Here is a 17,081-nt window from a genome sequence, read left to right as displayed (position 1 = left end):
AATTCTGTAGCTCAAGATATAAATAATTTAGTAATAGTGACTCAAGTAGATAGCTTTGAAGGAACATATAAGTAAATAGTGAAAACATATATGAATATTTAGCTAGCACGGGTTACATTAAATATGGATCACGCGGCCAAGGCCAATTTGGGCCGAGTGGGTCACACGGGCGTGTGAGCCCATTTTTTTGAAAAGTTCTGTAAGGTTGCACGGGTCACCCAAGTTGACTATGGACCTACTGTAGGGTCGGTAACACTACACCAAAACAGGCTTTTAGCGGCATTTTTAGCGGCGTTTGGATAAAAAACGCCACTAAAAATCAAGCATTAGCGGCGTTTGTAGAAAAGTGCCACTAAAGGTCGAGCATTAGCGGCGCTTTTTGGAAAACGCCGCTAAAAATAAGCATTAGCGGCGTTTTTTGAAAAGCGCCACAAAAAGCCTAAGCCCAACGACGCCGTTTATTGAGTTTTTGGGGCCTTTAGCGACGTTTTTGAAGAAGCGCCGCTAATGCTCGGGCCTTTAGCGGCGTTTTTGAAGAAGCGCCGCTAATGCTCGGGCCTTTAGCGGCGTTTTTGAAGAAGCGCCGCTAATGCTCGAGCCTTTAGCGGCGTTTTTGAAGAAGCGCCACTAATGCTCGGGCCTTTAGCAGCGCTTTTTAAAAAACGCCGCTAATGCTTGGGCCTTTAGCGGCGTTTTTGAAGAAGCGCCGCTAATGCTCAGACCTTTAGCGGCATTTTTGAAGAAGTGTCGCTAATGCTCAGACCTTTAGCGGCGTTTTTGAAGAAGCGCCGCTAGTGCTCGGGCCTTTAGCGGCATTTTTTAAAAAGCGCCGCTAATGCCCGTTTTTGATATATTCTCAATTATCTCATTCTTTGATATATTCTCAAGTAATGTTTCAATTATATTTTTTATTATAAGTTGAAAAAATTGATATTTTGTTGTATTTATTATATATTGGTCAAATTTACATTTAAATTATAACAAATAATATTGTTTAATACAAAATGTTTTTATTAAAGAGAATTCCTAATTCCTAACTCCTAACTATTTATTATTATTTTTCAATCACAGTTTATTTAAACTACTTTACTAGAAAAATATATTAAATTATGAGTAAAATAAAATACCATAAAACTTAAATTGTAAAAGATACGATAGTATTAATTTTAAAATATTTAATTAATTATCATTATAGTTTAGGGTTTAATATATATGGTTTAGGGTATATGATTTAGGGTATATGGTTAATTTAGGATTTAAGGCCGGTTTAGGAGTTACAATTTTAAGGTTTATAGATTATGGAATTAGGGATTACGGATTCTGGTTTAAGGGTTGTAATTTAGGGGTTAGGGGTTAGAGATTAAGAGTTAGTGTTTTAAGGTTTATGAATTCAGTGTCAGGTTAGAGTTTAGGGTTTAGATTAATTAGTGTGTTCTAATTTATATTGAATAAGGTTTAGGGGTTAGGGGTTAGGGATTTGGGTTAGGGTTTAGGATTTAGGATTTAGGGTCTAGATTAATTAGTGTTTTTTAATTTATATATTAAATAAGATTTAGGGGTTAGGGGTTAGGGGTTAGGGGTTAGAGGTTAAGAGTTAGTGATTTAGGGTTTAAAGATTTGAGGTCGGGTTAGGGTTTAAGGTTTAGATTAATTAGTATTTTTTTAATTCCTATATTAATTAAGTTTTTATATAATTGTAAAAGAGGGGTTAGGGGTTTAGGGTTTATGTTTTATGATTCAGGGTTTTGGAGATAGGGATTAAGGGTTTAGATTAATTGGTGTTTTTAATTTATATATTAAATAATTTCTTATATAATTGTAAAAGAGATAATATTAATTTTAATATATTAAAATTATGATTCTGATTTAAATTATATAAGAGATAGATCAATTTTATACATATTAAATGGTTTAGGATTTAAGGTTTACTTTAGATTTGTTAAATGATAAAATTTTATACAATTAATTAATGTTTTTATATTTAAAAATATTTAATCTAAATTTAGATTAAATGGTTTAAATCATTTGATATATTTAAATATTAGATTTTAAAAAATTGATAAATAAATAAATTAATATAACAAATTAATGTAATAGATTGACAATAAAATATATAATATGAATTTTAATTTATTAAAATTATCATTAATATAGTTTTTTTCATATTTTAAAATTTTTGTTTTTGTTTTCTTACATAAAAATTATATAAAAATTTTAAAATTTATCTAATTCTTTTAAATATTACTTAAATTTTCAAAATTTATTTATTTAAATTTGATATGAATTATATAATAATTAAATATAAAATTGTAAAAAAAAGTCAATCATTAGTAGCGTTTATGAGAAAAACGCCACAAAAGGTAAGCAATAGTGGTGTTTTTTTATGAAAAATAACGTAAAGTTTCACGATAGAAATTTTATTTTATTTTTAGTGACGTTTTTTATAAAAAACGCCACAAAATTCATTTTACTTAAAAAAAATTCGCTCTGCTTTTTTCCCAAATTTCCCCCTTAAAACCCAAAAACGAAAAAACGCCAAATTTCCCCCCAAATTTTTTCTTAGTTCTCTCATCCAAAAGCACAAATTTTGAAGACCAAATGGCAACAATTTCAGCATTTTCAACTCCTTTGCATTTAATCTCCAAAACCCATTTTAAATCTCCCAAAAACCTCTTCTTTTATCCAAATTCTATCTATTTTCAGACCAAAGTTTCCACCTTTTCTTCCAACAACTTGACCTTATCCTTCAAAAACAGCAAAACTCTTTACGGTACTTGGAAACTCAAGTCTGCAGAAGAAGAAGAAACAGTTGTTGTTGAACAAGAACGAGAAGAAACAACTGTCGCCAAACAAGAGTCTGTTTCCCCCTAATTTCCCCAAATCGACAGTCCTTTTATTTTTCCCAAACCATTTCTCCCCTACCCCGATTCCCTTTATTTTTGAATTTGCAACAATATGGGAAGTCATCCAAGCTATCACACAATGCTTTTGAATTTGTTTTTTTTAGGGAAAAAGTTCAATGCTTTTTTAATCTTTTCATAACTTTAAAACCCGCCAAAAGAAAATCTTGCCATAGCTGTAAGTTTAACCTCGTATCAATCCGCTCTGGAACATGCGTATCTCCGCCACGATTAACTCATTCAAGTCCTCCAATCTCATCTCATGGAAAACGGTACCTTCCCTCACTCCCAAAACATCCTAACCTGATCTCCATTTCTGTTAACTTCTACTGTGATCCCAGACCGGTAAGCTTCAACAAACCCCAGCGGGATGCATCGAACTGTCGGGAAAAACACTTCAGTCGGGGAAGGTTTCGAAGGTAAAGATATGGCCGGGATTCACCGGCCAAGGAAGGTACTTTGAGTTTCACTCAAATTTGATTCTTGCATCCATCGATTTTGTTCGAGAATAGCTGTTGTGTACCTCTCTTTGCAAAGACGGATACAAGATTCGGACCGTCGAGCATTTGCTTTCGGCTTTGGAAGCTAAAGGCATTGACAATTGTAGAATTCAGATTCAAAGTCTCGATTCTGAGGATACTGAGGTCGAGGTTAGTGCCATAATTTTTGTTTGGATATCAAAATTGATTTTTAATTTGCTTAAAATTGTAAGTTTTGTTATTCATTTGGTTGTTACTTTTGTCACATTCTTTCCTTTTAGCAAGAAAAGCGACTTTTCCTGTAAGGTATTGTTGGATAATAAAATGCATGATTTTACATTTTACATGGAACAAATATATATTCAATTGTTCGTTCACTTCAAGACAACTTTGGAGCAAGCTAAAAGCATGAAGCTGCAATCTAACAGCCGGAAAGAACCTTTGAAGGCCATATTGTAGGATATGCATTCTGGATTGAGGGATGAGCGAGGAGATTTAAACATAGTCAATGAATTTGTAGAGAGAACTGTTTAATGTAACATATAATGTACAAACACTGTAATAATTTAGCTGAGTCTCTTTTTTCATACAATTTTATAGATGGTGATGATTGGAATTTTAACTAACACAGGTTCCTATTTTTGATGGGTCTGCAAATGCTTGGGTAGAGGCAATAGAACAAGTTGGCAGAAAAGAGGCCTTGGATCGGTGTGGCAACAATGTTGAGAAATTGGCACCATATTTGAGTGAACCATTTTATGTTTTGAGAAATGATTCTTTTATGGTTGCCTTCCCTGCTTCAAAGGTTCACATATCTTGTGGAATTGACTTTCCAAAGGTAAGTTCTTTTGTTCTCTGGTATGCTGATTGTTAACCGCATTGAATTCAAATGGTAATTGTCTCGTTAGTCTTGCTTTACCTTTTCTTCTCTTTTTCAGGGGAAATAGGAAAACAGTTTAAGAGCTTATCCTTTTTAACTTTTAATCGGCTTGGATGTGGGTAATGTGCAACTTTTTAATCACTTGGTTATAAAGACATCACAAGAGATCAGTTTTGTGCATAATCTATTTTTTTTTACACTTTTAGCTCAGTCGAAATGTTTCTAATATGTGCTTGAAGTTGCTATGTATTCTAGGGGCTTTGGGATGTAGAAAACGACAATGATGGCCAACAAGAAGGCTGCGTTTTGCGGGTTATATCCCAGTTTTAGCCATTCTATCTAAAATGTTCTTTGCAGGTAAGTCTTTTTGGTGTTCTTAATAGATGTTTAGTAGTTAACTGTTGAGTAACTTTGGTGCTTTGTTGATGTACCATGATTCAGGATAATCACTTAGTTTAGATGCTTTATAAATGTTAATCCTGTTGTAATTTGTCCATTGCATTTCAATAAATTTAGGTTGGTAATTTTCTTGAGCCAAATCTTTTGAAATTCATTGTGGAAATGCTTAATGATACTGTTTAGTTAATCTTTTTTTTTTCATTTGAGGTTTTTATTGCATTTATGCCTATATACATGTAGCTTCTGTCCCAATTAAAACATTGTTTGGTTTTTAATTACAAGCTTTTCCATGCATATTGACTGAGAATGTATGTATGCCTATATACATGCATATTGTGGAAATGTTCTTCTTTATCATTCTTGTTTTGGGTTTTCATTTTTTTTTCTAAATGACTGACATCTTCGATGCACCATTTTTTGAACTATTTTTTTGCTGCGATTGGGTTTAATGTAGAGGTTGTACAATACAACAACATCAAGTTTCAAGTATGGGATTTAGGTAAGTTAACGTTAACAAATCTGAAATAGCAGCTGATGTAGTTTATACAAATGGAGTTCAATTTAATTTATCGAATCATTGAAATTTGCCTTAATCCTTTTACTTAAAATTGAATCATTTAATTGGTTTAATTTATTTAACACGTTAACTGTTGTGGTATGTCTTCTAACTAATGGAGATGCAACCTTTTAAGTTACTTTGCTTCCTCTATTTATTTAATTCTGATATGCGGATATCTTGTGGGTTTTTCTGGCTGCTCTTTAGCTGGACATACATACAATCAGTATATGTCCAGCTGCTCTTTAGCTGGTTACATAATTTTTTATTCAGTATATGTCATATTCATGTTAGGACATGTTTTGATGTTTATTTTACAGCAGTAGGCGACTGTTTAAAGGTAAAATTTTAATTTACCCCTGTTCAAGAAAATTATGTTAGCTAAAACAATAAGCTCGCTGATTTTCTGACTTGCTTAATATAGATTAGTTGTTTCATGTTTGGAAACTTTTGATGCTCTTGGTCTTATGTCCTGCAGTCATTGACAAAAATTTGGTTCTTATTCTTCACTTAACAAGTCCAGTGGCACATACATATGTAAACTAGGAAATTGAAACAAGAAAGAAACGCAAAGCCAAAGCACATTGATACTCTTGAATGATAGTTATAAATGAATAATATGCCTGACTTGGCATTTATAAAACTCACATGCTTGAAAGATAGAACAGAAATTGCTGTTAGAATTGGATTGTCAGCTTTAAGTGTCTATGACATGTTTGATATTGGTTTCATTGGAAGAATTCATTGGTTTCATTGGTTTCTCTGCTGATATCAATTTAATTTGTAAAAGCTTCCTGAAAATTAAGCATGTGCTTTGCTGAAGGAATTTGTATTTTTAAAATTTCATAATTCTATTTTGTAAACCATGGTAATAAACTTTACGGTTCATGGATATAGATATATATAGAGAGAGAGAGAGAAGTGCAATAGGGACTGTAATTCTTTCTTAATTATTAGCTACTATTTGAGACCATCCAAGGTTAAGCTTATTCCATGTTTCTTATCTTGTGCATTCTTTTTTGTGTTTTTTCATTGAGGGTTTCATAGGGTCTTTAGTAGTTTTTCTCTTCTTCATGTTTGATTATTTATCATCAACCGAATTGACAAAAATGCAAAGAAAAAGAAGCATGTATTTTGTATATTTAACTTATTCACCCTCTTTCATGTGCTTCATATAACATTTATGTTATTCATATTTAAAATCACTGAAGGACATGTTCGGTCTCTTTTTTTAAAATTAAAAAACTCACTTCTCTTAACATCCGTGTATTATGTTCTTTGCAGAAATTCATATGTTGGCAATCTTTCTCTTTTCTATGAAATAGAGGAGAAGCTTAAGCAGGTGACTATGCTCAGTTTTCTTTTTCCTTTTACTTGATTCCTCTAAACAAGACCGAGTTTTGCTCCAGCATCTTTTTCACTAAGATGTCCTTGTCATTATTTACATTTTGAACAAACATACTGTTAAAGATCATAACATGATTTATCCATCATAGAGCTGCTTGGTAGTAAGTTGATGAAATTTTTTATTCGGCATGCTACAATACTTGCATATTCTTTGATTAATAACTAACAAGAACGTGCATCTGAGGAAGAAATAAAATAACAGGTTTGTATGTTAAATTTGTGTCCATTTTATTTTAATTTCTTAATTTTCATCAGCTTTAGATCATGTCAATTTATATTTTTTTTATGCAAGCAAGGCTAAAGTTATATATTAGTATTCAGAAGGAAAGTTTAATGGTGTTTTCCTTTCAATTTTGTATTGGCATAAGCTAAACGTGGTCATATTAAGTTTTCAACATTCGGGAAACTTTTACGTGCAACTGGGACTTAGGAAGCTTGCAATATTGGCTGAATCTTTCATGTTTAAACTGGCTTTTTTATGGATCTAATTGTCAGACAATTGGGTGCAGGGTCACAACGTTGTACTTATATCAAACCATCATACTGAAGCTGACCCAATCATCATCTCATTGTTGCTTGAGAAAGCAAATTCGCACATTGCCGAGAACATGGTGATTCTCTCTTGAATTAATTTCTCATTCTGAGCCAGCTGTAGTAGCCTTCATCTATGCCCTTGAGGCCTTGACTGTACTTGGGTTCTGTGGTTGCAATAGCTGCCGGGATGGTACATAGCATGGCTATTACTGAAGATGGAGCATTATTTTATTGGGTTTCCTCAGATCCTCATCTTAGATGCCAACAGGTTCTATTCCATTGTCTTTGTTGATTTTAACTTCCCCTGGAGTGAAGCTTTTATTTACTTCATTTGGATGAATTTGTACAGCTATATTCCCTTTGTGAGAAAACAATCGTAAGCATTTCTGCTGGTAAGTACTGGGCTGCTACTGCTACTGCTACATGTGGGATGGCAAGAAAAGTATGGAAAAACCACATTTTGCAACTCGGTTACACCGAGTTAAGGGAAAAAAGATCCCTTAAAGAGTTGATTTTGAGAGTTGGTCATGAGAGAATGTAACTTGTAAACAATTTTCTAATATAGAATGTAACTTGTAAACAGAACTTATGTAATTCTAATGTAATTCTAATATAGAATGTAAACAATTTTCTTATGTAATTCTAATATAGAATGTAACTTGTTTTAATTTTCTTAATTTAAATTCATTAATTTTTATATTTAGCTTTAAAGTTAAAATTTTAATAGAAATCTTAATTTAATATTTTTCATCCTTAAAAGTATATAGTTTAAAATTTAAAATTTAAAAATAAAACATAATATAATATTTATGATAGAAATATATATTATTTAATTAAAATATTTTTAAGTCATGTTTTTAGCGGCGTTTGTGGTAAAAGCGCCGCTAAAGGTCCTGGTCTTTAGCGGCGTTTGTGAGAAAAGTGCCGCTAAAGGTCCTAGTCTTTAATGGCGTTTGTGGGAAAAGCGTCGCTAAAGGTCCTGGTCTTTAGTGGCGTTTGTGGGAAAAGCGCCGCTAAAGTTAGCGACGCGTTCATTAGCGGCGTTTTTTTTTGGCGCTTCTAAAAGAGCCGCAAATACTTTTAGTGGTGCTAAAAAGCACCGCTAAAGACCTAAAAAAGCGCCGCTAAAAGCCTGTTTTGGTGTAGTGTAAGCTTTACTTAGACCCCTATATGTGTGATCTGTCTGTCTAATTTCTATACCGAGCATGACTTATAATATCTAAATATATGTACTATTAATTGCATAATGGCATGACATATTTTGCATGTTGCATTGCATCGGGGTGGGTTGATGATATTTAGGGGAAGTGTCTGAAAGGCTATTAAGCCTGTTATCTGGCAGCTCAGCTGCAATCTTCTGCATATGTTTCGCATTTTGGTACAGCATGCTGTGTAGAGATGGGTGGGTTGATTTAATCCCCACATGATGTGTAGGGTTGGACGAAGATGGTGAGTAGAGGCTGGTGGGTAGGATTCTGATTTACTGTATCTGATATGGGCCAAGGCCCTAATGTATTTCTGAGACTGCATCTGAACGGACTAAGGCCCAAACTGATTCTATGATGGGCCCAGGCCCCAGACTGTATCTAACTGAATGCTATTGGATATCAATATGCATGTTTTCTGTGGGGATTACACACTGAGCTTGTGAAAACTCATCCTTTTTCTATTTAATCTATACAGGCAATTCCCAGACTTGATAGGTCGATGCAGCGAAGGACTCGACGGTGGCCACACGTAAATTTTAGACTTTTTTCCGTTAATGTCTAGAATTTATTACTTATTTGAGATTTTTTATTTAACTTTTGGACTATGGACTGGTTGGCTTTAAATTTGGGACTTTATACTGTTTTTTTGGATTTTTTTTAAACTGCAACTCAATAAAACACGGTTTTTCTAAAAACTAAGGTTTTCGTAAATAGAAACGATTCTCCCTAAATTAACTGGTTACAAAAGCTTCCACTAGGAGACATGTTTTAAAGCAAATCAACTAGTACTTTTTTTTCCGAATTAAATAAAAGCTAACTAACTATAACGATTTTAACTCAACAATTTTGTCTTCAAATCCCATTCCATGTGACATCGCCAGATTCGGTCATAACGTCTAGGTCGGGTTTGGGGTGTTACATTTGCATAGATCAATCAACAAGTTGCTTATATTATTGCACAAACCAATCCACAATAAGCAACTTCACTTATTCGAAAAACCACAAGTATATCTAAAGCATTTGAATTTATTTCACAACTTTAATAATCTAACTCAAGAATATATCATATCTTCTAATGAATAAATGTATATACATAAGTAAATATAATCTTCTTTAGTAATGCCTATAACCATCCTTCTTAGATGATTCATAAAACCTTATTGTATAGTCCAATTGATACACGACACCTGGTGCCTAGTGAATAATCCGTGAAAGAGTTTGCGCCCAGTGCTAGTTAGATAAACCGATAAATGTGTGTCCAGCAATAGTTAGACAAACTGACGGAAGTTGCACCCAGCGCTAGTCGGATAAACCGACGAATGTGTGCCTAGCACTGTCAGATAAACTGACGGAAATTGCGCCCAACGCTAGTTGGATAAACCGACGAAATGATTAGTGAACCCAACTCTAGTTGGATAAACCAACGACATTTGTGCCTAGTGCTAGTCGGATAAACCGACGATATTAAATGTGAGCCCAGCTCTAGTTGGTTTAACCAACAAATTGTCACTATTTCATTCCACAATTTCCTCATTCATTAAATATCATCTTCATTCAAATATAGACAAAATATTGTATATCAAGTATTCAAATAACATTTAATAATAGTCAAATAAATAGACAAAAGGTTAAGTTCAAGACTATGAACTTACGAAAATATGATGGATGTTATGAATCGAAGACGTCTACTCAGTGATCTTTATGAATGAAGACGTCTACTCAGTGATCTTTTCCTTTCCACAGTTGATACCCGTTCTATTCTTCTCTTGATAAAATTAACAAATTAATTCCCTTACTTAATTTGAATACCATACTTGCTTTTAATTACATCAATTAACCTTAGATCATAATTTATACTTTTACCCTCAACAATTGACATTTACTCAACTAAATCATTACCATCAAAATTAGCTTGATTGCATTTTCATCTAATTTCCATAACTAACCACATATACATATAATTTATTAACAATCCCTAAATTCTTAAATTTTATAACTTAACACCATGCTAGTTTAATTTATAGCATTTAACTCCTTGAATGCTAATACTAATAAAACTCATAATACAGAATATTTTACTTGCTCATTAAACTTAGTAATTCAACATAAAATTTCCAGCACAAAGAACAATCCACCAAAACAGTCCCTAGACTTCACAAAATTAACAATTTAACCCTAATTCTATCAAAACAACTTCAAACATTAGAGTTTTTTAATAATAGCAACTTCCACAAATATCATAATTTCTCTAAATTTCCACATGGATAATCTACTACATGATTTTGAGGTTCCAAAAATATAAAGTTTAATTGAAAATTATCAAATCATACCAATAAAATTAAGCTTCAAAAATGAAACTTAAAGGCCGAATGGTGCTAACCTTTTTCTTCTCCAAATCGGCATGCAAAAGAGATGAAGCTTTAATTTTGTTTCTCTTTCCTTTTTCTTTCCCCGCTACTCTATTTGTTTCTTTTATTGTATTCATATTTTCATTTCATTTTCATTTTTATTATAACTTAACATAATTACTAATTTAAGCATTATTATACAATTAACATATATTACATATATATATATATAGTTCCTCGTAATTATCCACTAATCATAACTCATCAAATTAATGGATTAATTGTTTAAATAGTCCCTTATTCTAATCTCACTGTAAAATTTAATACTAATTACTAATTTATCACCCACTTATTTTAATTTAACCCTTTAAACAAATTTCACATCTTTGCATTCAATATATATACCATTAAATCCTTAATCCAAAACCTCCAAATTTTAGTTTTCCGAATCAATTCCCATCAAACCAATTTATATTATTGTCCAACATTCCTTAATCACTACAAATCACGATTTAAACCATTCTACCATTTAATTACATTTTTACTTATTTGCACTCAACATTTACCCTCAATACAATTAAATTCTCAATTATAAATCATATTGTTTAATTAAAATCAAGAAAATCTCATTTCAACCAATTATTCCACAAGGTCCAAAACAACTCATACTTTCAATTAATTCACAATTTAATTCTTAAATTTACCATTTTCATAATTAAGCCCTAAACTTTAAAATCATCAACAATCATTTAATAAAAATGCCTATTTAACTACCAAACTTAATATCCAACAAAATAACATCAAGAACTTAAATTCCCTACAATGGCAATACTCGCAAACTTTACTAAATCTAAAAAGTTGAACATGGGCACATTAACTCATGAGATTAAGACTTCAAAAACATAAATTTCATGTAAAAGTAACCAACATATACTAACCAAATTAGTCATGCAATATTAGCTCTTGGCCGTGCGTGACTTCTCCCCTTTCCTTTTGTTTCGGAAAGAAGAAAATTAAAAGAAAAATATGCTTGGCTTGCTTCTCTCCACTCACTAATATCTAACATTATTATTAACATTATATTTTTTTCTAACATAATTATAATTTAAGTATTATAATAACTTAACATATAATACTTATTACTATAACCGTCCACTATCACATACCTATATAAATAATGGCTCATTTACTTAATAAGTCCTTTAACCTAAATCCACCTTATAATTTGGTATTAATTCCTACTTTTATCACTTATTTGATTTAGTCCCTGTACTCAAATTACACACTAAATCAACGAAATTATTTAACTGAAATTCAATTCATTTCTAAAATAACTCCGTAAATATTTAATAAAAATATTTACAAATTTAGTTTACGAAAACAAGGTCTCGATACCTCAATTTTTTTAAACCATCGACTTCAGGATCGTTACACTTGTACCCTATCTAACTTCCAAATAACCAAAATTATTAGACCAAACTTCAATATAATACTATAATATCCTCGTAAATATTAATAAATAATATTCACTGACTCTATCCTCAGAAAACAGTATTCCAAAACCATCGTTTCTGACTCCAATGACTTTCGAGTCGTTACAAACCCTTAAACTCAAAACTAACCAATTTCACTTTACAAATTAGTCCTTAATCGTATCTAAGCTTACAATAAAACCATTTAACGCTAAAAGCTTCAAAAATCATCAATAGAAGCATTTTAAAAACTTTAACAGTTTTACGATTTATTACCCGGGTTAACTAGTTCGAGTTACAACGATCTCAAAAATATAAAATTTATTAAAAACAACTTTGAAAATCTTACCATGCAATGGCCGAAGAAATTGAAGCAAAAAATCATGGCTTCTCTTTTTTGTTTTAAGCATTCGGTGAAGATAAATGAGAAAGTGAAGATGTCCACTTTCATTTTCTTATGTTTTATTATATTTTATCAAAATTTTAATTTAATTAAAGCATATATTTTGCTTAAATAAAGACACTAATCGTCCATTAATATTAAAAAGTGGTAAATTGCCACTTAAAACCTTAAACAGTTACTAGTTTGACAATTTAGTCATTATACCTTAATTAACCACTAATTTGACAAAATTATCCAACCAAAATTCAATTCACTTATGCAATAACTCGTAAATATTTACTAAAAATATTTATTGGTTCGATTTACAAAATGAGGTCTCGATACCTCATTTTCTAAAATCACTGACTTTAGGATCAATACACTTGTACCTACAATAACTGTCCACTTAACAAATTCCTCAGACCAAAATTCATTATAATAATATGATTAACTCGTAAATATTAATAAATAATATTTACTGACTCGATCATAGGAATACGGGGTTCCAAAACTGCCATTTCCAACACCACTGAAAACTGGGCGATGACACTTTTGGTATTTCGTTGGAAAATTAACTATATTATGATTTAACATGTACACTTGCAAACACCGCACTTCACTTGTACATATTTAATTGTATATTTCTAAGCTTTAGTTCACTTACACCGAGATGCTGTCAGTTGGCATGTGATTAGCTATGACATTATGTGCCAAGGATAGCCAAATTGTATAGCAAAATTATTGGTAGTTAGCATACTATTAAGTGATCAAGGTAAGCATAGTATTTACATTTGAATTTACTAAGCATTTGTATGCTTGCTCTAGTTTCCTCTCTACTTGTAGATCATCACCTTGCGGAACTCACTGAGTCAGATTAGCATGAAGCACATACTATCAAAAGACGATAAAATTATGTTCATTTTGAGTCCAAATGTTGTGGCATGTATATAAGGGCACCTTAGTGTGCATATGATCATTTTGAGTTAATAGTTATGTGATAAATGTGGTAATGGTTGATCTTGTATATTAAGTATTGCATGTGACTTAGTTGATGCATGGTTGGCAAAGTTTGATTCTATTAAAAATGATGATCTTGAACTTCCTTGAGCTTAGTATGTTTAAGGTTGCAAATTGAAATGGTTAAGATACATAAGTTGGTGAATGAATTGAAAATGGTAAGCTTGACTGTTAAGCATGATATATATATATATATATAGCTTAGTATATCCATGGTTAGATTCATGTAAAGACCATTTAGGTGTTTGGTTTCCATATTGCACAAGTTCAATATATTTGAATCAGAAGATGAAGTTAGCTAGTATAGTTAGTTTAATAAATGAGTTGGTTATGCTTAAATGATGAATACTTGGTGGTATTATATGGATTTTTGGTTTTTAATGATCATAAGCATGAATTGGTTTAAATTGGTATGAAATGATGGTATTGGGTTGTGGAAAGATGTATGAAAGCATTTGGGTGATTGTTTGAAAGCTTGGAATATGTACCAAAGTGTTAAGTTGCCAAAGCAGGGGCAACATTGCGACCTCGAGTCCTCAACGTCGTGACATGAGCCAGCAATGAGTTACGTCGCGACGTCAAGATGTTTGAAGTTGCGACGTGACTCACTGATTGACGATGTCGTGACGTGGAAGTCAGGATGTCGCAATGTTGATTCAAAACTTTAAAAACTTTACATTTTGGTCCTAGTTCAATCTCGAGTTAGCAAAAGAGCTTTTGTAAGCTCGTATGAGACTCGAAAATGTTTATATAGCATAGAATGAATGTGAAATACATTAAATTGCGTGTGTGAATGGTTGTATGATGTATATGTGACTATAATTGCTCTGGCAACGGTAGTAACAATCCGTAACTTGGACCCGACGACCAAGTCGTGTATGGAGTGTTACATAACCATTTTGATAAGACAATCATCACATCACAGCTCCAATAATATCATCCCCTTTTTCACCCAACCTCCATCACCTAGATCACACGGCTCTTCGCTTGTACAAGGTGAAGTTTCACTTATTTTGATATGAAAAACTGATTTGATTAAAAACAAAAACATATTTACAAGGAACTTAAATAGCTCATTTATTTAGACTGTGTAGCTCTTAACTACAAAATAGGAGGTTTTAAGCCAGTCTATGTAGCGCGATTATGGCCTTGTAGGGGAATACATGAAAATGTAAAAAAGTCAGCGGCTGTTGTGGTGGAGCTCTTTGCATCCCCCACTCCACCGAAATCATTTCAACCTAAGCAATTTAAATGGTTTGCCTAGGCATTAATTTCATGTTTGGCATTATTATTTATTGGAGCAGCATGTCCTTCCAATGGAAATCATGGCGTTCGATTCCGCTGGCCGTATCGTATTTCTGACTTCCTCTCTGGTTTCTTCAATTCATAACCTATTAATTTTATTACATTACATTTTAATTTTAATACCACCGTATTTTAGTGCAAATATATATTTTTTCAAAATTTTACATCATCTGGAAAAATGAAAAATAAACAGCTTTTCTCTGCAAGAGAGTTGAATTACTCGTATTAAAAGAAAAATTTGAACAAAATTATGCCTACTGCATCAAATTTCTGCATAGCAGCCTGATTGGACAAACCCAGAGAACTCATCAGGGACATTGAGTTTCTCCAATTTACTATGTTGCCCTTCCTTCATTTCCACCATGTAATACCCATGAGGTCCACCTTGATACCCCGACCCCGTAACCAAAACCCGCCCTCCAAGCGAGATCCCACATGCTCCGACCCGAACCGCTGGGCTCAACTCTGCCCAATTCACCAATTTCCCATCTTTCCCCATCCCCACGCACGATCTCGGGCACCGACCAGGTTCCCAAACCCCTTCGACTCGCCTCCACTGCCCCGATTTTAACCCGTAGACGTCGGCACTCCCATCAAATTGACCTTGGCTCTCCGTTCTGTACCCACTCACGACCCAGAACTCGTCTTCCTCAATCACCACTCCTTCACACTCGTCTCGCTCTTCACTCATCTCCCCCAACTGACTCCACTCGTCCTTTCTCAAATCATAAACCCACGCGCTTCTTAACGCGTTCTTGTTCTCGTCGTGCCCGCCCGCTATAAAAACCCCACCTAAACATGCTCCGATTGCAAAGAAGGATCTTTTTGACGGCATATCCTTCCCTTGTCTCCATTGCTGAGTCATGAAGTCGTAGATAAAAACGTCAGTAACCGGATCGTAACTCACCGGGTCCCACCCGCCCATCACCACAAGCTTCCCCTCACAGCTTGCTAAATGACAAAACAAAGGCAACCCATTTGGGTACCTGTAAACCGGGAGTCTATCCCATCTCTGACTCACCGAGTCAAACACAGCAATCCCGTAATTCGGTGATACACCCGGTTTTTTAGGTCCATTCACTGTTCCACCATTAAAACTTAAAACCAAGCAAGCGACTTTTTGGGTGTAGCCTAGTTTCTTGCGATGGTAATAGAAATCAGGGCTTTGGAGCAAATCCCGCCATCGATGACAAACTCGGGAGGCAAGTCTGTGAGCTGTGCAAGGTAGCCGAGATAAGCACTCAAGACCGAGTTCTTCAGGCAAACCCGGAAGCAATTCGGTTGAAAACTCAAAATTTTCCATTTCTTGAAACATTCTCGAAGGTTTTGGTTATTTATAACAAACGATGGCCGAAAAGGGCATACCTCTATGGATGAGTGACACATGTACGTTTCGCTAAATTAAATTCATACTGAAGGAGATATTTTGACTGGTTGTAATGGCAGAGAGGATAAGTGCAAATTATGGGACCACATGTGGCAGTTGTCTGCTTATGATTAGTATTAGTGGGACCCATTTTTATCAGATCTGGAGGTTCTGATTTGATCAGGTAAATGAGAAATGGAAACCTTGTTGATGATGGTCTCTCGCCTCTACTGACGTGATTCCAATTTGCGCAACGTGATCACAACACTTTAAAAAAAAAAAAATTACAATATATCATTATTAGTTGCAAATAAATTTTATAGGAATAATTCACAAAATAATATAAAAAAATTCAACAAAATCTTAACCTTTTTCTTTTTTGTTTTGTCCCTACAATTGTTGAATTTTCTCTAAAAATTGATACTTTTCAACCCGTTCTCAATTATTGACAAAAATTATAATTGAGAACAATACGATTAGATGCCGACCATACGTAAAACCTTCTAGAATACCAGTTAGGGATAGCAAAGAAACGACAATTTGCCAGACTTGAAGGCAATGACACTGATTGGACCAATTTAATTTCTCTTTTACTTCTTTACTTTTTTTAAATATATGCATTTATCACATATTTAAACAAATAGACTTTTCTAATAGTATGCTGATGTCAACAATACTATAAATAAAAATATTAGTCAAATTTCTCTACTTAAATTAATAATTTAGATATTGATTTATTTGTGACACGACTCGATCCATAATTAAATTATTATATTTAATTTCTTTCAAATGTATAATTAATTTAAAATAATATATATTATTTACTTA

The 17,081-nt window shown here is 33.0% G+C and overlaps 3 protein-coding genes across 3 annotated transcripts; 2 read left to right on the top strand and 1 right to left on the bottom strand.

The window, feature by feature from the left end:
• The first annotated feature begins 2,523 nt into the window (after nucleotides 1-2,523).
• LOC105794238 (probable UDP-3-O-acyl-N-acetylglucosamine deacetylase 1, mitochondrial) lies at nucleotides 2,524-7,823 on the top strand. The gene is given in 8 exon segments (XM_052628329.1): nucleotides 2,524-3,172; nucleotides 3,242-3,550; nucleotides 4,011-4,217; nucleotides 4,515-4,616; nucleotides 5,113-5,157; nucleotides 6,499-6,556; nucleotides 7,131-7,423; nucleotides 7,505-7,823. Coding segments are annotated over 4 exon segments (651 nt in total). The 5' UTR covers nucleotides 2,524-3,112; the 3' UTR covers nucleotides 4,590-4,616; nucleotides 5,113-5,157; nucleotides 6,499-6,556; nucleotides 7,131-7,423; nucleotides 7,505-7,823.
• On the top strand, nucleotides 5,825-7,696 carry LOC128032002 (glycerol-3-phosphate acyltransferase, chloroplastic-like). Its single transcript, XM_052628892.1, has 4 exons — nucleotides 5,825-5,928; nucleotides 6,499-6,556; nucleotides 7,131-7,232; nucleotides 7,505-7,696. The coding sequence occupies exons 1-4, from the start codon at nucleotides 5,825-5,827 to the stop codon at nucleotides 7,694-7,696; spliced, it is 456 nt and encodes a 151-aa protein (XP_052484852.1).
• A 7,172-nt stretch (nucleotides 7,824-14,995) lies between the features above and the next one.
• Nucleotides 14,996-16,264, bottom strand: LOC105794237 (F-box/kelch-repeat protein At2g44130). Its single transcript, XM_012623306.2, has one exon. It carries the CDS (start codon nucleotides 16,200-16,202, stop codon nucleotides 15,150-15,152), a length of 1,053 nt encoding a protein of 350 aa, XP_012478760.1. The 5' UTR covers nucleotides 16,203-16,264; the 3' UTR covers nucleotides 14,996-15,149.
• Nucleotides 16,265-17,081: the final 817 nt, after the last annotated feature.

This window comes from Gossypium raimondii, chromosome 3 (assembly GCF_025698545.1).
Source record: "Gossypium raimondii isolate GPD5lz chromosome 3, ASM2569854v1, whole genome shotgun sequence".
In the NCBI taxonomy this organism is placed as follows: Eukaryota; Viridiplantae; Streptophyta; class Magnoliopsida; order Malvales; family Malvaceae; genus Gossypium; species Gossypium raimondii.
The sequence above is the reverse complement of the archived record's forward strand: the minus strand, read 5'-3'. Positions and strand labels throughout refer to the sequence as shown.

What these genes read in the sequence shown, in the direction of transcription:
- LOC105794237 (XM_012623306.2), bottom strand. Translation starts at nt 16,202, where the DNA reads ATGTTTCAAGAAATGGAAAATTTTGAGTTTTCAACCGAATTGCTTCCG.
- LOC128032002 (XM_052628892.1), top strand. Translation starts at nt 5,825, where the DNA reads ATGAATAATATGCCTGACTTGGCATTTATAAAACTCACATGCTTGAAA. An exon ending in GCTTTAAGTGTCTATGACAT is followed by an intron (nt 5,929 to 6,498) that starts GTTTGATATTGG and finishes TGTTCTTTGCAG; the next exon opens with AAATTCATATGTTGGCAATC. An exon ending in CGCACATTGCCGAGAACATG is followed by an intron (nt 7,233 to 7,504) that starts GTGATTCTCTCT and finishes GAATTTGTACAG; the next exon opens with CTATATTCCCTTTGTGAGAA.